General features: G+C 48.4%; 1 protein-coding gene across 1 annotated transcript; it reads right to left on the bottom strand.

Annotated features, from left to right (window-relative positions):
- Positions 1 to 3,439: 3,439 nt before the first annotated feature.
- On the bottom strand, positions 3,440 to 20,788 carry klhl24b (kelch-like family member 24b). The gene is made up of 7 exons (XM_036521828.1): positions 20,572 to 20,788; positions 15,939 to 16,928; positions 14,527 to 14,711; positions 10,219 to 10,337; positions 7,591 to 7,779; positions 5,035 to 5,223; positions 3,440 to 4,125 (listed from the first exon to the last, which is right to left on the bottom strand). Exons 2-7 carry the CDS (start codon positions 16,856 to 16,858, stop codon positions 3,925 to 3,927), a joined length of 1,803 nt encoding a protein of 600 aa, XP_036377721.1. The 5' UTR covers positions 16,859 to 16,928; positions 20,572 to 20,788; the 3' UTR covers positions 3,440 to 3,924.
- Between the last annotated feature and the right edge of the window lie 1,581 nt (positions 20,789 to 22,369).

The following is a 22,369-nucleotide window of genomic DNA, read 5'->3' as shown; positions in this document are numbered from 1 at the left end:
TCCAGCATGTCTGGGGTGGCTGGGTTCACAGGTTTTTCCCAGTAACACAGGACGATCAGATCAGAAGTCTCAGCTGTTCTAACAGGAAGCAGGTAGTGTACATGTAGCAGCTTAAACACTTCTGAACCCAAATCACACAACCACCATAAAACCACTCTGTTAAAGCCCCAGTGCACTTTTCACACCTACGTCTGTAATCATACCCCTACAGCCAGGAGATGCGCTTTGTCCAAAGCTTTCCACTGGTACAGTTTGACCTACTTGCCCCCTGAGACTGCTTTCTGACTGGCTATTGTGAGACGTGGAGAACTCCAGTCCTCAAAAGTGAAAGTACGTGTACGTATTTCTTCTCTCCGTGCACTGAACCCCCCCCCCCTCTGGCTGCGGTGGGGGCTGCAGCAGTAGCTGTCAGCACTGTGAATTGTGTAGTGAGTAGTGTTACTGTATGAGTATGGAGGGGGTGTTAGAGGAGAGCAAAAAACATACACACAGACACACACTGTACACTTACACTGACACACACACACCGGCACACGCACACACACACACACACACACACACACATACACACACAAGGTAATAGCACTTAATAGCCTGCACAGACAGGAGCTGTGGGAGAGGTAGAGAGGGTCCTTTAACCTACTCCTCTCTCCCATCTCGCTCCCCTTTCTATTTATCCCTCTATCTCTGAGTAAACACAGCACACCCGAGGAGCTGAAACTAAAACCTACCTCTGGGCTGTGGTTTGCGTGCTTGTTCATATGAGAATTCACTTTCACCTGTGCTTATTCGGAAAAAGTAGAACACACACATGCATGCACACACACACGCGCGCACACACACACAGGAATTTGCCAGCAGGTGACTGCTGGATGCTGGTTATTAGGCCTGTCCCTTAAAGCCGTAGACTTTTGAGGTGAACAGCTGCACCTTTGCTGCTGATGACGGGGGTGTGGCTCAAAGCAGAGGGCTGTTTTTGCACAGCACAGGTACTCTGACAGGTCCTCATGGCAACCAGAAACACAGGGGCACAGAGGGTTTCATGCGCACAGAACATTAACAATATCAGCACAGCGGTTACGTAGAATGGTAAGGATGACGGCCCTGTGACAGGACCGATCGCTGTGTGGTGATATGTGTGGCAACACTGACACTCAGCTGGGTGAAATCCTCCTGCCCTCCTGAGGGGGTGGCAGTGTCTGCTTCCTCAACCAATCACAGGGCATCCTTTATGACATCACAATAAACCGGGAGCAAAGAGCACAAATGACTCACAGGGCACCCTTTATGACATCACGGTAAACAGGAAACAAAGAGCACAAAAAACAGGAAATTTCTAAAAAAACTTTATTAAGGCACAGATGGTACATGTACACGTGCAGTCACACATATACAGAAGGACACATACAAATGTTTCACTAACCTGCATGCGGGGGGGAGTGAAACCTGCACAATCACACCTCTCTGTGTCTCTGACTGGCTTATCAAAGAAGATAAACAAAGATTACCTGAATTTTCAAATGCACCTCTTCCACTGCCGACACCCATGTACACAGCCTGGCAGAGCCTTAAGGAGACATCAGCACACACTCACAATCAACCTTCCCCACACACACACGCACGCACACACACACACACGCACACACACACACACACACACACACACACACACTCAGACACACTCACACACACACTCACACACACACACACACACACTCAGACACACACACCTCCCAGAATCCTTCAGAAAGAAACAGCATTCACTGCCAGTGATCTGCTGCACCCTCTTCCCTGAAATTCCATTCCCAGCAGTGATCAAAGGCACTTTACTCAGTAACAGTAACAGAACCGGAACCAGAACCATGCCTGTCTTTCTACACAGTTGTCACACATTGACGATGACCGTATTACTTGTAAAACAATGGTATACCTTTCCATCTACAAAATCTACACCTGTGTAGGTCACTACTCTATAACAATGATATACACGTATACATATCGGGTTAAATAATAATCTTGTTTAAATGCATACAAAGGTTTAGCCACATCCAGCACAGAGAGCCAGATAAAATTGTTTTTAAGAAGACAATATTCTCATCTTTCTCAGTTCTGGCAGTTCTCTAGGGATACATGGCTCTTTAAATTTTAAAATGGCCTAGACAGCATCTGTTTCCAAAACCTGCCCACGTCCCCTTAGAGGATGATATTGGAAACTCTTAGTCTGCCCCCTGCTGGCAGTTTTATCCACTGCACCGCCACCATCCTTTCTCCCAGTCTAATATATGGACAGACACACAATTCTGTACTGCCATCATGCAAAATACACCTTCACACTCAAATACAATGAGAAAATAATTAAAAATCTTAATATCATGAGCAATAATGATATATATATATATATATATATATATATATATATATATATATACATATATATGTATATATATATATATATAACAATGGTAATAATGAAAATAAAAATACAAATATATATAGAATGAAAATAAGCCCCGAGCTGGAGGGGAGTGGTGAATCCTGGGAAATGTAGTCCTATCTTTTACCCAGAGGGTTGACCCCAAACATGAGCACACCTTGCGGGACTGCATGGATGGCTGGATGAGGACTGCTCAAGCAAAAGGATGCTAGGTCTTGTTCCTTTCAAATTACCAGCATTTCAGAATGAGGTTTCTTCTGTCCTGAACCTACTTTTAAAGGGTAATCTACACGGTCGCACTGAAACCACTTTGAATTGTATTCATACCTTTCCAGTCTCTAATCCCAGAAAATTTAAACACAAAAAGTGGTTTGTAGAACACTGATGATTGGTTGATTTTGCATGACTGTAATGTTTCCTCTCATCCCTGGTGTCTGATCACAGTAATGTGCTTCACTGACCAGAGGGAGGCGCTAATGAGAATCACGCGTTACTGCGCATCACACATCAACTTATATCTTTACAGTTATAGCGGAATTCGAAATAATATTTAATATTTAATAATAATATTTACAGTGCGATATCATCAAAATGGGGCACAAAATGCAGGAAAAAATTCACAGTGCCTGAAAAGCAGTTTTTAAATAATGAGAACGGCGAAAAAGAAAGTTTAAAATCTAAAATATAAAACGTGCTTATTCACAGCATTAAAATGTGCATGTGATGCACAGGTGAACAGGGCAGAGAATCAGCCAGAGCCTCTTACACTGTCCCACCATCTATGCCTGTAACAGCCTCGTTACAGCCCCCATCAGCAAACCCCTGTGCTTACTGTGGTTACCTGGGGCTACCTGAATAAAAAGGTCAGACTGGGTAGACATCGGGAGCAGGTGAACGGCACCTTTTCCACTGATGCTTCCCCGGGTATTCCATGCTAAGGTGACAGAGACGTGAGGTGAGAATATGTGTCGCTTACACACACACCTGTCACACACAGGCCTGATCAGGGCAGGAGAGAGTCTGCAGGCTCTGCAAGAGTTGTGTTAGCGTCAGGGTTTGGTTCCTCCCCGCCTCCTGAGGTGCGCTCCCTCTGGGCTCGGGGCCCCGAGAAAATACAGAGGGGTGCACTTGCAACCCACAGGGGGACACAGAATGCCATATCTTAAAAAAACGTCTGCATAGTATTTATTACATCGGGATATAAGGAGACAGCTGGAGGTGCACTGAGGTCCGTGTGGGAGTGCAATGCGCCCCTAAGCACCCCCACACACCGGCCCTGGCTCCTCTTAAATAACTGCATGAGACCCAACAGCGCAAACAATGAGCACTTCATGAAGACCAAAAGTCCTGCGTGACGCAGAGGCCTCTGAGAAGGAGGAGCTCTGGAAAGGCAGGAGAGAGCTCCCCCCCTCTACCCTGGCATACCTGTCCCAGACATCCCAGAAACATACAGACAACGTTACAACCCACCGCGGTCCACCCTGGCAGGGTCAGGACCTGTAGAACTTCTCATTGTAGCGGTGTATGGTGACGCAGCCATGGTAGGAGATGGGGCGGGGCATGGCGGCCACGCCCGTCACGATGCCGGTGGCGGGGTCGTAGCACACGATGCTGTCAGAAGCCTCCCCGCTCTCCCCCCGACCCCCCAGGATGAAGATCTTCCCGTTGCACACAGACATGCCACAGCTCTCCTACAGAGAGGGGGAGGGACCGAGACCTCGCTAACGTCTCAATACATCCACTAACACCTTTCTCAATACAAATCAACCATCAGTAAAGCTCTCCTCACTCTCCTGGTACAGTCTAGTTCATCCATCAGTACAGCTCTCCTCACTCTCCTGGTACAGGCTAGTTCATCCATCAGTAAAGCTCTCCTCACTCTCCTGGTACAGTCTAGTTAATCCATCAGTAAAGCTCTCCTCACTCTCCTGGTACAGTCTAGTTAATCCATCAGTAAAGCTCTCCTCACTCTCCTGGTACAGTCTAGTTCATCCATCAGTAAAGCTCTCCTCACTCTCCTGGTACAGTCTAGTTAATCCATCAGTAAAGCTCTCCTCACTCTCCTGGTACAGACTAGTTCATCCATCAGTAAAGCTCTCCTCACTCTCCTGGTACAGACTAGTTCATCCATCAGTACAGCTCTCCTCACTGTCCTGGTACAGTCTAGTTAATCCATCAGTAAATCTCTCCTCACTCTCCTGGTACAGACTAGTTAATCCATCAGTAAAGCTCTCCTCACTCTCCTGGTACAGTCTAGTTAATCCATCAGTAAAGCTCTCCTCACTCTCCTGGTACAGTCTAGTTAATCCATCAGTAAAGCTCTCCTCACTCTCCTGGTACAGACTAGTTCATCCATCAGTAAAGCTCTCCTCACTCTCCTGGTACAGTCTAGTTAATCCATCAGTAAAGCTCTCCTCACTCTCCTGGTACAGTCTAGTTAATCCATCAGTAAAGCTCTCCTCACTCTCCTGGTACAGACTAGTTCATCCACCAGTAAAGCTCTCCTCACTCTCCTGGTACAGTCTAGTTAATCCATCAGCACAGCTCTCCTCACTCTCCTGGTGCAGGTGACCCTGTTCAGGTGGGTGCCTGGCACTCACCTGCTTGCTGAAGGTGTGAACCACGTGCATCCAGTAATCCTCGGCGGGGTCGTAGCAGAAGAGGGACTTGGTCAGGCCCCCGCACACATAGATGAGGTTGTTGAGGGACACGGCAGTGATGCAGCGCTTAGCGATGGGGATGTTGGCCCTTAGCAACCAGGTGTCTGACTCAGGGTCATAGCACTGGACCTGAGGATGGGGGGTGTGTTTTAGGTTATTTGTTGTGCTGCTGGAAACCCAAAACTGAGGGCAGCTGGGGGCTTCACACACACACACACGCACACACACACACACACACACACACACACACACACACACACACACATTTAAACAAAATATCTACCGGTCTGGATTCGTAACATATTCACTCCCGAGAACAGTGATTGTGGCACTCACACAACCTCACTACGTCAAGAAGAAAATGTCTCAGCCAATGATGGCCCTTGTGACAGTGCTGTCACTACAGTTGAGTATGTGCTTCTCGAAGGGGAGGGCAGTGTGACGGAGTGCTGTCACTACAGTTGAGTATGCACTCTGACTGCCCAAATCAAGCTGCAGTAGGTCACAGACAACATCTTCTCCTGCTGGAGTTCAACAGCAGTGTGTACCCTACCTCTTATTTCTTCAGCGCCACGTCCCTCCTAACCCCCCTGATCCTGAACAAAGCGAAGCCAGCTTTCCGCGGGAGTCCAGGTGACTCTGAACTCCTCACCTTCCTGCTTTCCGCAGTGCTGATGAGGACGGCTCCAGCTCCTTTATCGCTCTGATGCAGTTTTTTTTTTCCATGACCCAACCTCCTGTCTCCTTCCTTCCTGCCCTCCACTGCACTTCCCTGAGGGCCAGAACAGAAGCGGCGTGCAGAGAGGGGGCGCGGCGGCCAGCTGACTGTGCTTTGTACCTGACCTCACACTGCCGTTGTGTTTAACGTTAACGAACTGGTCGGTTGATAAGCAGTGGTGCCGTGCCTTTTATGTCATGCTCTGACGTGCATGGCGGGTTTTCCGTTTTACCCACTTCTCTCTGCTCATCAGGAAGCGCACACTTTCATACACAGGCGCACTTTCACACGCAGACGCACTTTCACACGCAGACGCACTTTCACACACAGGCGCACTCAGGCGCACTTTCACACGCAGACGCACTTTCACACGCAGACGCACTTTCACACACAGGCACACTTTCATACACAGGCGCACTCAGGCGCACTTTCACATGCAGACACACTTTCACACACAGGCGCACTCAGGAGCACTTTCACACGCAGACGCACTTTCACACGCAGACGCACTTTCACACACAGGCGCACTCAGGCGCACTTTCACACGCAGACGCACTTTCACACGCAGACACACTTTCACACACAGGCGCACTCAGGAGCACTTTCACACGCAGACGCACTTTCACACACAGACACACTTTCACACACAGGCGCACTCAGGAGCACTTTCACACACAGACGCACTTTCACACACAGGCACACTTTCATACACAGGCGCACGTAGACGCACTTTCACACGCAGATGCATTTTCATACACAGGCGCACTTTCACACACAAACGCACTTTCACATGCAGACGCACTTTCACACTCAGGCGCACTTTCACACGCAGACGCACTTTCACACACAAACACACTTTCACACACAGTCCTACTTTCACACACAAGCGCACTTTCACACGCAGGGTGAGCACCACCAGCATATCACTACAGCAGAGTACGACCAACCTGCCACATCTATCACACACAGGGCATTTCAAATTGCAGAAACCTCTGCCACCCTCAAATTTCACACACACTCTGCACACACCAGGAAACATTTCAGAATGTTGAATTTTTCAATATAATACCTAACATGTATTTGCACATACGAAATGCAGACAATGCAATAAAATAAAATAATGTACGCAAGATATGCAACTTATTAATATTAAGTTAAATAAACTATTATTATTCCATTTTCCAACATATTCACTATATATTAACATACATTAAAATGACATTCCTTGAACTGCTGATTGTGCATTTCTACACATCACTATTTTCTGATTATATAATGATTATGTGTAATAATATCACTATTATTATTATTATTATTATTATTATTATTATTATGGTAGTGCTATAGTGATCCAGAACTCCTGGTTGCTCATTAGTGTGTCTATGTGCCGTGTTTATGGAGATGTGCAGGGCTGTTGTGAAAATGCCCTCAAACCCAAATCCCCTGCACTGGACCGGCTGGGAGCTCCACAGTCTGGGGCACCTGCTCTCTTTCTTATTTCTGAATGACAGAGAATGATGACACAGCTTGTCTCCCAGTCAGAAGCACCCTGTTCTTCCCAGCCACCATCAACACACCTGATAACCTGTCAGGTGGAGGGTGCAAAGCGAAACACTGCATCTGAACTTTCACACCTGTGTGAACTTTGACACCCTTCCACCTGAGCCCCAACCCCATACACATCACACACATTACACATGCTATGCATTGCAAAGCCTAACCCTGCCCCTGTCTGTGTGAGCTCTGACTCCTTCGTAGCCAGCACTCTGATCACTCACCTTGTCAGAACAGGTGTTGTCGTCGGGGCCGCCGCCGATGACGAACAGCTTGCCGACGCAGCCGGCGACGGCGGGGGAGCTAACGGCCTCCTTCAGGGGCGCCACCTCCGTCCAGCGGTTGGAGAAGGAGTCGTAGCACTCCACACTGCTCAAGCGGTTCTGCCCATCATAGCCCCCCACAGCGTACACCTGCACACACACACACCTGCAGAGTCAGTATTATCCCTCACACACACACACACCTGCAAAGTCAGTATTAACCCTCACACACAAACACACACACACCTGCAGAGTCAGTATTAACCCTCACACACGCACACACCTGCAGAGTCAGTATTAACCCTCACACACACACACCTGCAGAATCAGTATTATCCCTCACACACACACACACACGCACACACCTGCAGAGTCAGTATTAATCCTCACACACACACACACCTGCAGAGTCAGTATTAACCCTCATACACAAACACACACATCTGCAGAGTCAGTATTAACCCTCACACACACACACACCTGCAGAGTCAGTATTAACCCTCACACACACACACACACACACACACACACACACACCTGCAGTTTCACTAACCCCAGCATAGGCTTAAACCACTGAGCAGTGCCTGTTCCTCGTCTCCTTTATTAAGAGCACCTGTTCCAATTCTAACAGACTGTAGTGGCCCACCTGTGTGGTTCCACCTCACTGCAACAGGCTAGTTTTGATCCCGTTCTTATTCTTCACTTATCAGCAAGCTAAGCTAAGCTCATTGCAGTTACCCCTATCAGCTCCTCAGGAATGAAAACAACAAACTGAAATAAATAAAAGGGCACAGAACCTGAGTGGCGCGTTCACCCAGGACTGAGGCATGCTGGGAAATCCACAGCAAGCACCTGCCATGGTCACGGTCACACACACTCCAATCGCTGTCACGAACCAACCTGAACCCTGGGCTGCTGGAATTACTGTGAAGCTATTTATGACCTGTATGAATCACACCTCACGGCGGAGCGCACGGCTTCGTGTGCCTGTCCTGTCTCACAGCTGATATCGGTGACATCAGTGAGACGTGTAACACCAGCGCGGTCATATCAGCGCAGCCTCTGACAACAGCGATAACACCGTTATCAACAGTACACATCTGACGCTGTCATCGATGACATCACCACAGTTACAACAATATGTCACACTAATAATACTCGCTATAACCCTGCTTCAGGTTGATTTAGGGTTAGGGTTAGGGTTGATTTCTCCTTTGTCCCGCTCTGGGAGTGTGGATAGAGATGGAGGGAGGGAGGGTGCGGCAGTGAAAAAAACATGTGGCTGCCAAGAGCATGACACTGAATGGGTGCTGTAATTCGTGGCGATTGCACCAGCTGTCTTTCCCTGTTTTAGAGTCCCATCACAAACCAGACGTGGCCTGCAGTGTGAAAACAGTCCCCCTGCCACTGACAAGAATGAAGAAGGGCAATGTGACACTGCTCTACCTTTTTGGCAACCCTTTAATCATTAATAACATTTATGCTTTGATATAAAGGCCTTCCCCATGCTGCACACAATGGTTTTTCCTTCTTTCATTAAACACTGACCACGAGATGAGACTTTCTGTGAGCATTTCTGCTCGTCACTAAACACACTGATTTCTGAGGAGTAAAACACATAGCATCTGTCTACATAGCTGGTCAGATTCAACAGGCATACTTGCATAACATTCAGAGAACGTGGGAAGTGGGCGAGAGGTGATGTCACTGTCAGGCTTGCTCCCGGGGATAAGACAGAGAGAGAGAGAGGGAGAGAGAGAGAGAGAGAGAGAGAGAGAGAGAGAGAGAGAAAGAGAGAGAGGGAGAGAGAGAGAGGGAGAAGGAGAAGCCAGCAGAAAGCAACAGGAGGCATTGGCAGATAATGTCATACTTCAAGGAACAGTGTAATTAGCCACTAGTCTTATAATTATTGCCGTTTTCCTGTTGTTATGTGTCATCCCTTTGCGAAAACATCAACAACTCCTCTGTGAGCTATGAGGCGCCACTCTCATGGTCTGTGGGCCAGACTGAAACACACAGTTAGCTGGCGAAGCTAAACATTGCTTGTTTACAATGTAGGAACTAATCACAGTCTTGATCCCTCAACCTCACATACTGAGCTGTGCTGAGCGTGTGTTTGTTTTGTGTGACCTATAAATCGCACCATAAACACGGCCATCAAACAGGAACAGCCTATTTTCACAGCTGAGTGGCCGGGAAGGAAAAACTGAATCAGTAAATCAAGCTTGCTATCTAGCTAGACTCGGGCATCAAATAATGTCACTTCAGGGGGGAAAGCCAACTGGCTAATGATTGGACTGGATGTAGAGCCATCAATTTTTAAAGAGGATCTTGTCTTGTCTTGTCTTGTCAACTCATTTAAAAAATGAATTACGTATGTGCATTACAATGCCATCCTGCAGAACAAAGTTTAACATCCTGCTCTTGGTCCTGGGTTGGCCACACCCCAGTAATAAGCCTTTCGAAACCAGAAACCAGCAAGATTTTATAACAGCACATGAGATCACATGAAATCCTGGACTGTGCTCAAGGCCTACCAGCTCTTTCTCTCTCTCACACCAAGGTGCAGGCGGCCATTTTGGTCTTTACCTTGCCCAGCAGGACGGCCATCTTGTGACGCCACCGGCCCTTGATGAGGGACGCCACGCGGATCCAGATGTTCAGCTGGGAGTTGTACATCCACACGTCCCGGCTGTTGATCCGACCCCCTGCAACAGGAGAAAATGCCGCCATGACAACCATGACAACCTCAACCGTTACTTCCTCGTTCCCCCAACAACAGGGGAGCGTTATTCCAAGAACTGTGAGTGAGACTGTGTCTGTGAGAACAGCTGTCCTCTGACCTGTCTCTGCGTGGGCCTTAACATTTCCTGTCTGGACAGACTCACAGAGCAGGAGGTACAGAAACTAGATAAGACTCAGGCAGAGAGAGAGAGTACAGAAAAGGTGAAGAGTGAAGACCAAGCATGAGGAAAGCCACAGTGAGGTCTGAGAGGCTCACAGTGTCTGTGGAGGGGCTCCCTAAACACACACTGACACTCACACACACACACACACACACACACACACACACACACACACTGATACTCACACACACACACAAACACACACACACTGATACTCACATACACACACACACATACACACTGAAACTCACATACACACACACACACTGATACTCACATACACACACACACACACAGATAATCACATACACACACACACACACACTGATACTCACACACCCACACACACACACACACACACACACACACACTGATACTCACACACCCACACACACACACACACTGATACTCACACACCCACACACACACACACACTGATACTCACACACCCACACACACACACACACTGATACTCACATACACACACACACACAGATAATCACATACACACACACACACACACTGATACTCACACACCCACACACACACACACACACACACACACACACACTGATACTCACACACACACACACACACACACACACACACACACACACACTGATACTCACACACCCACACACACACACACACACTGATACTCACACACCCACACACACACACTAGGCCCTGCCTTTCCTTCCTCACATGGGACAGTTGGCTCTGAGTTCACACATGCAGATGAAAGGTGACTCAGTCTGCTCTCTTCAGTGGGGGTAGGGGGGCGGTGGGCTGATGAAACAGAGAACAGCACTGTGCAGGGTGTGTGTGTGTGTGTGTGTGTGAGTATCAGTGTGTGTGTGTGTGTGTGTGTGTGTGTGTGTGTGTGTATGTGTGTGTGTGAGTATCAGTGTGTGTGTGTGTGTGTGTGTGTGTGTGTGTGTGTGTGTGTGCATGCATGCGTGTGTATATGCGTGTGTGTGTTACCATTTTAAAAAGCTGCCGACTCCAAGTGCTTTTGGTCTCAAACGTGCCTGAGAGAAGAAGGCTTTGCAAATTCTGCTACCGCTACACAGGGGCCTTTCAGAGGAGCGACCCTCATGCTGACTCAGCGCAAACTCCACTCCCTCGCCACCCTCTCCCTGCCAGCTCACGCCGAACCCCAACACGCCCCCATCCCGCCCAGCTGTGACCCCGACAAGCCCCCATCCTGCCCAGCTGTGCCCCCGACACCCCCATCCCGCCCAGCTGTGACCTCAACACGCCCCCATCCTGCCCAGCTGTGCCCCACAGGAAAACCCCCTTCCCCACCCCCCAGCCGAGCACCAGAACTGGCCCTCACACCCACCAGCTGGGGTTTGCTTGTAATGACCAGCAAACCCCAGGAGCCAGTCACCTTCCCGCAGCGGTACAGCTAGTGCTGACAGAGCAATCGGATGCAAAAGTGTGAGAATGTAAAGTCCTTTCTGCAGGGTACAGAGAGAGGGGCTGGAGAGGTTCTCAGGTGGGGGGCCAGGTGGGGGGCCAGGTGGGGGGCCAGGTGGGGGGCCAGGTGGGAGGCCAGGTGGGAGGCCAGGTGGGGGGCCAGGCGGGGGGCCAGGTGGGGGGCCAGGTGGGGGGCCAGGCGGGGGGCCAGGTGGGGGGCCAGGCGAATGTCAGGCTCATGAATGTTGCAGACTGAGCTTCGAGCGAGCTGAACACTGCCCACATCTACAGCCAAACAGAAACGTGAGGAGAAGTAATGCTTTAAGAGGCAGCTGCTAACACAAAATGAGATGCTTATCCATCACAAGGAAACAGGAAACATATATATAGACTTTGCATGTGCATGTATATATATATATATATATATATATATATATATGTGTGAGTAACTGTGTGCAATATGTGCACGTATGTGTTTGTAGGTATGTGTGGGTTAGTGTATATGTATGTGGGTGTGTATTTGTGTGTAGATGTAGGTATGTGTGTGTGTGTGTGTGTGTGTGTGTGTGTTTCACTCTGTGTGTGTGTGTGTGTGTGTGTGATCACAGAAGCAGACCCTTTCCTCTGTTGTATATGGAGTGTGCCACAGCAGTGCAGAGTGAAGGCATTTTCCCTGCTGTATCCGGAGGCAGATACCCAGGGGGTCACAGGAATGTGAAATATACCTGCCCCCCAGTTCCAGGAACTCCTACATACAGCCAAGGAATATCTGCGGAGGTGGGGGGGGGGGGGGGGGGGGGGCAGAGCTGTCCTGCCTGCAGCGCTCTCAGTACACTGGATCTGCGCCTATCTGTGTTTTACAGACAGCAACAGTCACAGCAACTGATTTGTTATGATTTTAGATTATAATCTTGTAAAGATATTTATTGTTAAGGAAGTGTTCTCATGATGAGCTTGATTTCTGGGCTCCTCTCAGGTCTTTGGCAGTAATCTGAAGGCTTTTCCAAGGAGCTACGACCATCCTAATGCAGGCTGCACAACTTCAGGCTTCATAAACATCAAGCTTAAAACCCGCGGGAAAAGACTTTGCCCTTTTGTTGGTAAAAGGTTAATAAAAAAGGGAAATGAAGACTTTGGCACCAACCATAAAACAAACAGGACTACAGTTCAGGTTCTCCTCGTATCGCAGGCTGCTGGCTGGCTGCTGTGTCTACACACGCCCAGGAGCTGAGCTCAGCACTGCTGTCTCTCTCTAACTGACCTGAATCTAATCAGCCTGGACTCAGCTGTGCTGAACCGCCTGCCAAAGAGTGAGAGAGGGGAGGGCGAGAGCGAAGGGAGAGACACAGGGAAAGAGGGAGAGAGAGACAGAAACAGAGAGAGGGAAAAACACTGAGATAGAAAGAACAGACAGAAAGTGCAAAGTATGAGAGAGAGAGAGAGAGAGAGAGAGACATAGAGAAAGAGAGAGAGGGGGAGAGAGAGAGAGAGACATAGGGAGACATAGAAAGAGAGAGAGAGAGAGAAAGGGAGAGAGAGAGAGACAGAGATAGGGAGACAGAGAGACAGAGAGAGAGAGAGAGAGAGAGAGAGAGAGAGAGAGATGACTTTCCAGGAGCCAAGCAGGACACGTGAGGGCCTGGCACATGGAGAACGTAAACAGAGCTCTTGACTCTTTGACTACCCCCTCCCTCTCTCCCTCCCTCCCCCTCCCTCCCTCTCTCCCTCCCTCCCTCTCTCTCTCTCTCTCTCTCTCTCTCTCTCCCTTTCTCCCTCTCTCTCTCTCTCTCCCTCTCTCCCCATCTCTTTTCTGTCTGTTTTAACTGTCTTGTCCTGTATGGAGCACACAGGATGTAGTTCCTGACCAAACTGCATTCTTCCTCTCTGATCACTCTGTCACTCAAGTTTAGTACAGACAAAACGGGCAGGAAAAGTAGGTCACTGTGCAGAGGCCCATACAGAGACAGGCTGTGTGACTCAGCCGTGCAGTGCAGGCTCTTAAAGAGTCAGCCTTCACTCCGCTCCCTGCGCAGAGAGAGCCAATGGGATGCCATCCTTACTGAAGGACCCTGTCCTATTGGACGCTCATCTTAATACTCACACACTGTGGGCAGGCCTTACGGCAGCCATGTTTACTTACTCTTTTCTTTCTACTTTGGGACTGTGTTCAGTTTGATTTCGTGTCCTTTACTTTTCCTGGCTTCAGATCTTGTAGTTTGGAATCTCTGTGTACCTTCTCATTTTCCTTAGAGTCTAAAACTGGCAGGCATCTTTAAATAGGATGTGGGCCAAGTTAGGCAAGTACGCCTCAGTCCAAAATATGATGAATATAAATAGGTATTATACCCAGAAATCATAAATGTAAACATACAAGCATGCACTCACATATACGTGTGCATCCGCGCATTCACACACACACTCACAGATTCACACACAATCACGCATTTACGCACACACACAGGTGCACACTCACATTCACACACACACACACACACACACACACATGCGCGCACACACACACAGACACACACACACACACACACACACATACGCGTACGTACGCACTGACCTGAGACCAGGATGTCGTTCCTGAGGGCGCAGACGGCGTACTCGGACTTGGTGAACTCGGGCAGCTTGGCCAGGGACTTCCACTCGCCGCTGACGGGGTCATAGCACTCGGTGTAGGGTAGGTTAAAACCGCCCAGCCTCTCGCACCCACCCACCACCACAATGACTTCAGAAAAGCCCGTGGACCTGAAGCAGGAAGGGAGAGAGCGCTGACTGTCCCGCCCGAGTCTGCCACTATGACATCATCCTGTGACATCATCCTGTGACATTCCAGGTGACACTTTGCCCTGGCAACCATGGTACTGCCCAGTGCAGCGTCGCTACCATGGCAACGACAGCCCGAATGGTAAGGGAACAGAAATACCCATAGCAAGTGCTCTGGATAAGCGTGTCTGCTGAATGCACGTGAAATGCATGTAATGTTATGTAAAATAATGCAATGTACTTGCTGGTTATTTTCAGATATCTGAGGCACGGGGCGCAGAGACAGAAAGCTCACCATTCTGCCGCCATGTGTTTGGAGTGTATCTGAGTGAAGCTCAGGACAAATACACGCTCAATGAAACTGCCGGAGGGAAAGTGTTCGCGTTCGCAATGCAAAACACCCTAAACAGAGTGACTCACCTCTGAAACACCTGAGCTTAGAAGTACTTAGGACTTACTAACAAATAAAAACATTCCATTTAACTGATTGACAAAATGATAACGGAATAATACAAAGTAGAGACATAAAGGTACAGACTGAGAAAATCTGACGATGACGGTTGCCTCTTTAGTGCCGGGTACAACCGCCTCCGTTCAGATGTTACGGCTCAGTCAGGTCCAGAGCTGTGCCTGCATTTCCTCCCACCTGTACACTCTGATTTCGAGCTCATTCTAGCACCTCAAACAACCCTTCCATTGTCCAGCTGTTTCTACAACTCATATGTACCTTACATAACTGTCTATAACTTGTATGACCGTCAGGTTTGGCCAGAAAGCCTTGCTTTCCGTCTCTCGGAGGGCGGGCCTCTGCGGCGCAGTGCTAGGTGTGACAGTAATGATAGGTCAGCGTAATGTTCCTTGCCCCATGGTGACGGGCTCCCAGGCCCGTTCTGATCGACGTGTCGTACGGTGCTTCGTATGTAAATGATGCCATTTCTTATAAAAGCATCCTCATTCACAAATCTGGTCATCCAATACAACCTCCACACGCCCATATCAACAGGTAACCATACAGCATCACTACCGGTGGGCGGAAACCTACTGTAAACACAGACGCTCGTCTCACTACACACAACAACTAAAGACACACAAACCCCTAATACTCAATAACTGTGTTACTTAATCACGAAGCGAATGAGAATCGAACCAGACAACACAGCGTGTAAATTGAAATATGCAGACCGCTGACGCAGTGGTCGGCGTGCGTACCTGCGAGGGCGGGTCCTGGGTGACATCATCTCGTTTCCCAGCACGTGGTAGCGCCGCGCCTCGTGGAGGAGCTGGTAGCACTCGGGGGCGGTCTGTATCAGCCGGTCTCCCTCCACCGTCTGTACGAAGTAGTTGGGGTGCAGGAGGGGCAGCCGCACGTGCTGGAGCAGGTCGCGGAGCGCCGGCCGCCGGGCCTCGGCGTCGTGGTACACCCAGCGCATCACCGCCTCGAACACCTCCTCCTCCCGGCCCGCCGCCAGCTCCTCTCTGCCCACGTACTCCTCCAGCTCGTCCTGCCGCAGCTCCAGGAACTCCTCGTGCCGCGCCACCTCGGGGAAGCTCTGCAGGGCGTAGGCGCGGCAGCGTGCCGCCAGCTGCTTCAGGGCGTGCGCGGCGGCAAAGCGCTGCAGCCCCAGGCAGTTGCACGGGTCCAGCTGCTCCTCCAGGAAGTTGGCGCAGGCGTCCCGCAGCGCCCCGATCTGGAACAGGCTGGAGGTCTCGAAGAGGAACTGCACGTTGTCGGTGGTGATGCGGGCCCGGCCCGTGTAGACGTACTGCAGGAAGCTGTCCATGGCGTCTGCCCGGATGCCGTTGATCTCCACCAGCATCTCGCGGCTCTCGCGGTGGTCGTTGCAGAACATGGCGCGGAAGTAGCCGCTGCAGGCCGACAGCACGGCGCGGTGGCAGGGGAACTGCCGGCCCTCCACGCTGATCACCACGTCGGTGAAGAGGCGGCTGTGGCGCAGCTCGTTCAGAGCCTGCAGGACGCCCTCGGCGTGGCCGGGCCCCAGGGAGAAGTCGAACACCTCGGGGCCCCCCAGCGACTTGGGGTCCACCTCGAATGCCTTGCGCTTCACGGCCGGGGAGTCCCGCACCCTGGACTCCTCCCGATTCAGCCTCCTGCCCAGGATCAGCACCATGGCTGCGTCCAGCGTCGACCTACTCTCTGTCTCCCTCACGAGGCTGAGGAGATGATGTCACTTCCTCTTCCTGTGCGGATTAGAGGGGGGACGTCAAACACGAGCCCAGGTCTGCCTCAGCAGCACACACAGGTGGCAGCCTGCGTCCAGGTATCACTCACCTGCTCTGTAAAAGCCTTCTGAAGGCCTGACCTGACTGTTCTAATCAAGCGCAACAAAATCACAAAAAGATTGAGTCACTCTGCAATCAGTACTGCGCTACCTGGACACAGGTGTGGCAAGCTGTTGATCTGTCCTTACTGCTGCAGCTGTGTGGACATTTCGCTTGCGTACTCCTATTGCATGGGGAAAATATACTCATATATACGCAAACAATCTTTTTTTAGCCTGTAAGAATGAGGAAGCCTAGCTGGCAGAATTTCTGGGAAGACAGAGAGAGAGAGGGAAAGGGAGAGACAGAGCAATGGGGTCAGTGATTTGTGGAAAGGGTCACCATGTCCCCTGAGTAGGAAAGCAGCTGTTTCGAGGAAAGGAAACAGCAGTGCTAAGAACTTCCTTTAGCTCAAAATATCCGGCACACAACACCAGAACAGGGGACGAAAAGGTCAATCCTCCCCAAAAAAAAACAGAGAACAAAACAAAAGCACTGGAAACTCTGAGGCAACGGCAGAGTACACAGTTAGGTCATGACTGAAGAATCAGCTGTTTACGGGGAAGACAGTTACTCTGATCATTTCAACACCAGGTGCGTTTACACTGATTCCTTTCGGCTCTTACCCAGAGTGACTCACATAGACCGGGTGTAAAGTACAAGTATTACAGTGGAATAAAGCAGTATGTGCAGGAAGCTACTGGCAAACGCATCAGCCTCTTACAGCGCTGAGTTAACTAGTTACACAGTTACAGTGCAACATACCTTGTAGGAATGCATGAACATACCAAACGGAAAAGCCACCACACAGTATGCAGAAGGGGAAAGAGAGCCCACGCTTCAGTAGGGGAGCTGACCTGCAGTCTGAAGAGGTGTGTGTGTGTGTGTGTGTGGCGTGGGGGGGGGGGGGGGGGGGGGGGACTGAGGGCAGGATTAGGGTTAGGGGTAGAGATGGTGTTACAGAATTTATTAATTTTACCAATGTAACCTGCACTCAAAAAATAAGGTATTCCCGATGACATCTCTGCCTGCATATGGCCCTGGTGATGTCCAGCCAATGGAAGAACAGAACAGAATAAAATACTGTTATCCATCAAGTTATCCATTCTCAGTTTTCAAAAGAGCACACAGTAGACTGCGCTTCACCTAATACTGGGAATTCTAATTTGAGAAAGTTTTTTTTGTTAAGTGCACAGTAGGCTACACCCAGAGCCAGTGAGTCTGATCTGAGAACAGTTGTTTTGAAAGTGTCTTGGAGAGTGTCTGAAAGGATATGCGACCCTCCCCCCCGTCGGCACTTGCCTCTCACTTTCTAATCTTAGCAGAGCTCAAGGGACCCTGTCAGCCTTCTGTTCCCTTAACTGGGTGCCTGGGTGTTCGTTCCGGCCAGCCAATCACATTCCTCATCAGGAGATGATGTCCCTTCCTCTTCCTGTGTGGATTAGAGGGGGACGTCAAACACGAGCCAAGGTCTGCCTCAGCAGCACACACAGGTGGCAGCCTTCGTCCAGGTATCACTCACCTGCCCTGTAAAAGCAGGAGTTTGGCCATGTGACCGCGAGGATCGTGAGCTCTGTCCCTGTGCAGAGTGCACTGATCATATAAGCCAGTGTACTCCGGCTGTTCTCTGAGCTGTTCTTTCCCAAAATCACGATTGAATATACATTTAGCTCCATGGCACATGCACACTGAAGGGATGACAGTGTAGCATAGCGATAAGGAGCAGGACTCATAACCGAAAGGTTGCCAGTTCGATTCTCCACTTCACTGCTGCTGTACCCCTAGGCAAGGTGCTTAACCCTGAATTGCCTCAGTAAAAAATCCAGCGGTATAAATGAGTGACGTGGGAAAAACTGTAACCTGTTAAGTTGCTCTGGATAAAAGCGTCTGCTGAATGGCTGTAAACGTAATCTTAATGCTTGTCTTGCATCCTCTCCGGGTGTCTGTTATCTTCAGATACAGAACAGACATGAAAAGACAGCCTGAGGCTCTGAACCACTGAGTTATGCAAACAAGTCAAGTTACCAGAGTGCATGTTTTGTAGCTGCCACGTGGAGCGATGTGTATGTGTGGGGATCGCTACTGCAGCACTTGAGCTTGGACCAGAGCAAGCAACTATCAGACTGCACTTCAAACAGAAATGGTTATATATAGTCTATTTCAAATGATGGTCTAATGACGCGCACAGTGCAGTGTGTGTGTGTGAGTGAGAGAGAGACGTGGCTTGCACGTAGGCTATATTTTGTGCAGTGTGTGTGTATGTGTGTGTGTGAAAGAGAGACTTCCCAGAATGTATTGAAATTGGAACTGGGTTGGTGTGTTGGTTGTTGACGGCTAACTCAAACAACTCAAACATCAAACATTTATATCACAGCCTGAGCTCTCGAACGGCAGTTTTCCCCCCGTGGTTACCCTAATACCCCTATTAGATTTGTTCTGGCGCTCACCCGTTTTGATCGTCGAGTAGTACGGTGCTTTGCGCGGAAAAGATGCGATTTCTTAGCGCAATTAATAAAAGCATCCTCATTCACAAATCCGGTCATCCTCCCTACAAAATGACCTCCACATGCCTGTAGCAACAGGTAGCCATACAGCATCACTACCGGTGGGCGGAAACCTACTGTAAACACAGACGCTCGTCTCACTACACACAACAACTACAGACACACAAACCCCTAATACTCAATAACTGTGTTACTTAATCGTGAAGCGAATGAAATCGAACCAGACAACACAGCGTGTAAACTGAAATATGCAGATCACTAACGCGGTAAATTAAAGGCGATCACTGTAATAGCTCCCTCTTATGGTAGCTGCTGTTAAACCTGGTAGTCTCCTCTTCTAAACAAAGGGGAGAACTCCAACAAGCAAAAAAAAAAACGTTCAACTAAAAATCAGTTAATAACTATAGGGGATATGTATTAAGAAATATATGCGTTGCGAAATAAGATGAGTACTACTGTTGCCTGACAGTGATTACGGAATTCACGCTGTTACTTTCAAACGGATGTAAACATTCATCCCCAGAGGGCTCTGGCACATTGAACAAAGTTTCGCAACAATCAGCGCACCGTATCTGTCCGCCTGTTCATATAAACCCAGAAATGCAAGCGGTTAGACAACGTTATACACAACGTTCGACATTCACGCACGGATTATACAAGTATTATACATTCATATCAAGGATTAAGATAATACACAGCCAGATGGAACAAGGAAGCAAAGAGCTCAAGAGGCTGTCTTACTAGAAAGCTACAAGTACCGCTTATATAACAAATTCGCTTTGTCTTCTTATCATAGCTATAAAATAGCCAACACATCTGCAAATAACCTTATAGAGAAAATAAACTAATATAGTACACGGTTTAGGTAACTCTGTTTATCATACCGTTTTTATTATCATTAAGTTCATTATTAGGTAGTCTGTAACATTTAAAAGTTAGGCTGTGTTGTTTTAATTAGTGTATTTTTATTAATATCTTGGGATAAGTTCTGCATTATTAACGTAACATAACTAGCTTAATACGAACTTTCACGTGTGATCTGACGCTATGCTTCTTACCTTGTCAATGCAGGTTTAAGGCTTGCTGTCTTTTCGATAGAAAAGTAACGAGAACTTCAAGATAAACTGTCTTTTTTGATTATTTATGTCCGTCCAGAATAATTTCCTGTGATCCAAAATAAACGATCCATAAAAAAACAGAGGTTAGTATGCTGACTTTATGTTTGCCTCGTAGAACAGCTGATATACCTGCACGGTCGCATTCTGCTTCACCTACCTAGCAAGCACAAAGAACTGTAAAAGTTGCCTGCAAATCACAAAAATATATGTCGTGACATATGTCATCATAACTGTAACACGCAGCACCAATCAGCTGAGATGAATGTGGAATTGTGGGTAATGTGGTTCTTTCGTTGCGATGCCTGCGCACCTCAGCGACCATAAGAACAACTTTTCCCAGAATGCCCCCAGAGTACATGTGCTTGACTGTTTGCAAACAAACGTTTGGGGCTGTTTAGCTGTCAGCTGTAGAGCTGCGCTTTCAGGAAACAGTACAACTAGTCAGGTTATGATAAAATTCTGCCTATTTGGAGTTAAAATCGATCGCACATTAGTGAGTTTGGCGGCAACATGGCTCGCTAGAGGAAATGATGAAACATTTGCTGCTCACAGGATATGCAAAACACGGTTCTCTATTTATATATAGTGTAAATCGGATAGTTAAGAAACAAGGAAACCTTTCGATAGTGCAAATAATTGATACAATTATTCGAGTCTTCCGGGTAACTGCCGTATGTGCCATCATTTGCCTGAATGCCCGTTTTGAATGCAAGTAGCGTGGCCTCAAGGTTACTCACTTTTATTGTGTATGGTTATCATGTTTGTAAGAGAACGAGTACCGAAAAAATGCTTAGAATAGCTTTAACTGTGTTGAGCCAAAAGAGCGCGACTGTGTCCCAGTTTTGTATAGAAACTGGTCCGACCAGAATTCCAGGCAAAACGACGATACGTATACGAAGACACTGAGAATTTGCATAATTTATTATTTCCGTCTCAATTTGTGCATTTATTATTCAGAAGTATCAAAGCCACACGACAAACGTGTATTGCCACAGTTTTTACCACGATCTTCTACCCTAACAAAAGCTCTTACTGTTACCAGGCTTTAACCTCCAATGCGTGCATGAATGATCAAGATTTACGGCAAACCTCAGCCAGAGCGTTAGGAGGCGGGAGATGAGTTTCGGGAACCAAGGTGTAGCCCGCAGAAGTGCGTTTGCAGCCTGCGCCAGAAAGTAGACAGTGCCCTCGTTTTTTTCATCATGATTGTTTGAGTTTGGAATATTTTTTCCTTTTAACAATATTTAAGCGAAATACTGAATGTCAAGTACAATACAACTGGATATTTTATTTTTTTATTTTTGTTATTTTTTCAAATATTACAATTAACAATGCGGGACACCTTGACATTGTTACAGGTCTGTGTTGGTGAACCTGAAGTAGAACTGAAGCAATTTGTCCCTGTAAAGCAGAGGCTTTTTTTCCCAGTGAGATATCCATGTTGACGGTTAGGTAGAGCAGATTCTGCTTAATTGCTCTGTAAATGGTCTGGATGGCCCATCCTATTCAGCAGACCCAGTATACCAGGTAATCCTTATGCTGTATACTTCTGCACTCAGTCTGTGAAGGACCCCGACCCAAAAGCAAGGCCTTAAAGTGTCTTCCTGCACAGATTAATTGAATTTTATGTCATCTGGATCACTCATACTGTGACATATCAGCCAGCCTCCTCAACACTAATCGCAGGAACGCCCTAAACCCGACCCGTGGCTGTTCTGAAGGACAGGTGCGAATGGCC

The sequence above is a fragment of the Megalops cyprinoides genome, chromosome 2 (assembly GCF_013368585.1).
Source record: "Megalops cyprinoides isolate fMegCyp1 chromosome 2, fMegCyp1.pri, whole genome shotgun sequence".
Classification (NCBI taxonomy): domain Eukaryota; kingdom Metazoa; phylum Chordata; class Actinopteri; order Elopiformes; family Megalopidae; genus Megalops; species Megalops cyprinoides.
Note: the sequence above shows the minus strand (reverse complement) of the source record. Positions and strands in the feature narration are given on the sequence as shown.

Coding starts and splice junctions, on each gene's coding strand:
- klhl24b (XM_036521828.1), bottom strand. CDS start 16,858: ATGGTGCTGATCCTGGGCAGGAGGCTGAATCGGGAGGAGTCCAGGGTG. Junction 14,712..15,938: donor CCCAGGACCCGCCCTCGCAG/GTACGCACGCCG, acceptor TTCCTGCTTCAG/GTCCACGGGCTTTTCTGAAG. Junction 5,224..7,590: donor ACAACACCTGTTCTGACAAG/GTGAGTGATCAG, acceptor CCCCATCCTCAG/GTCCAGTGCTATGACCCTGA.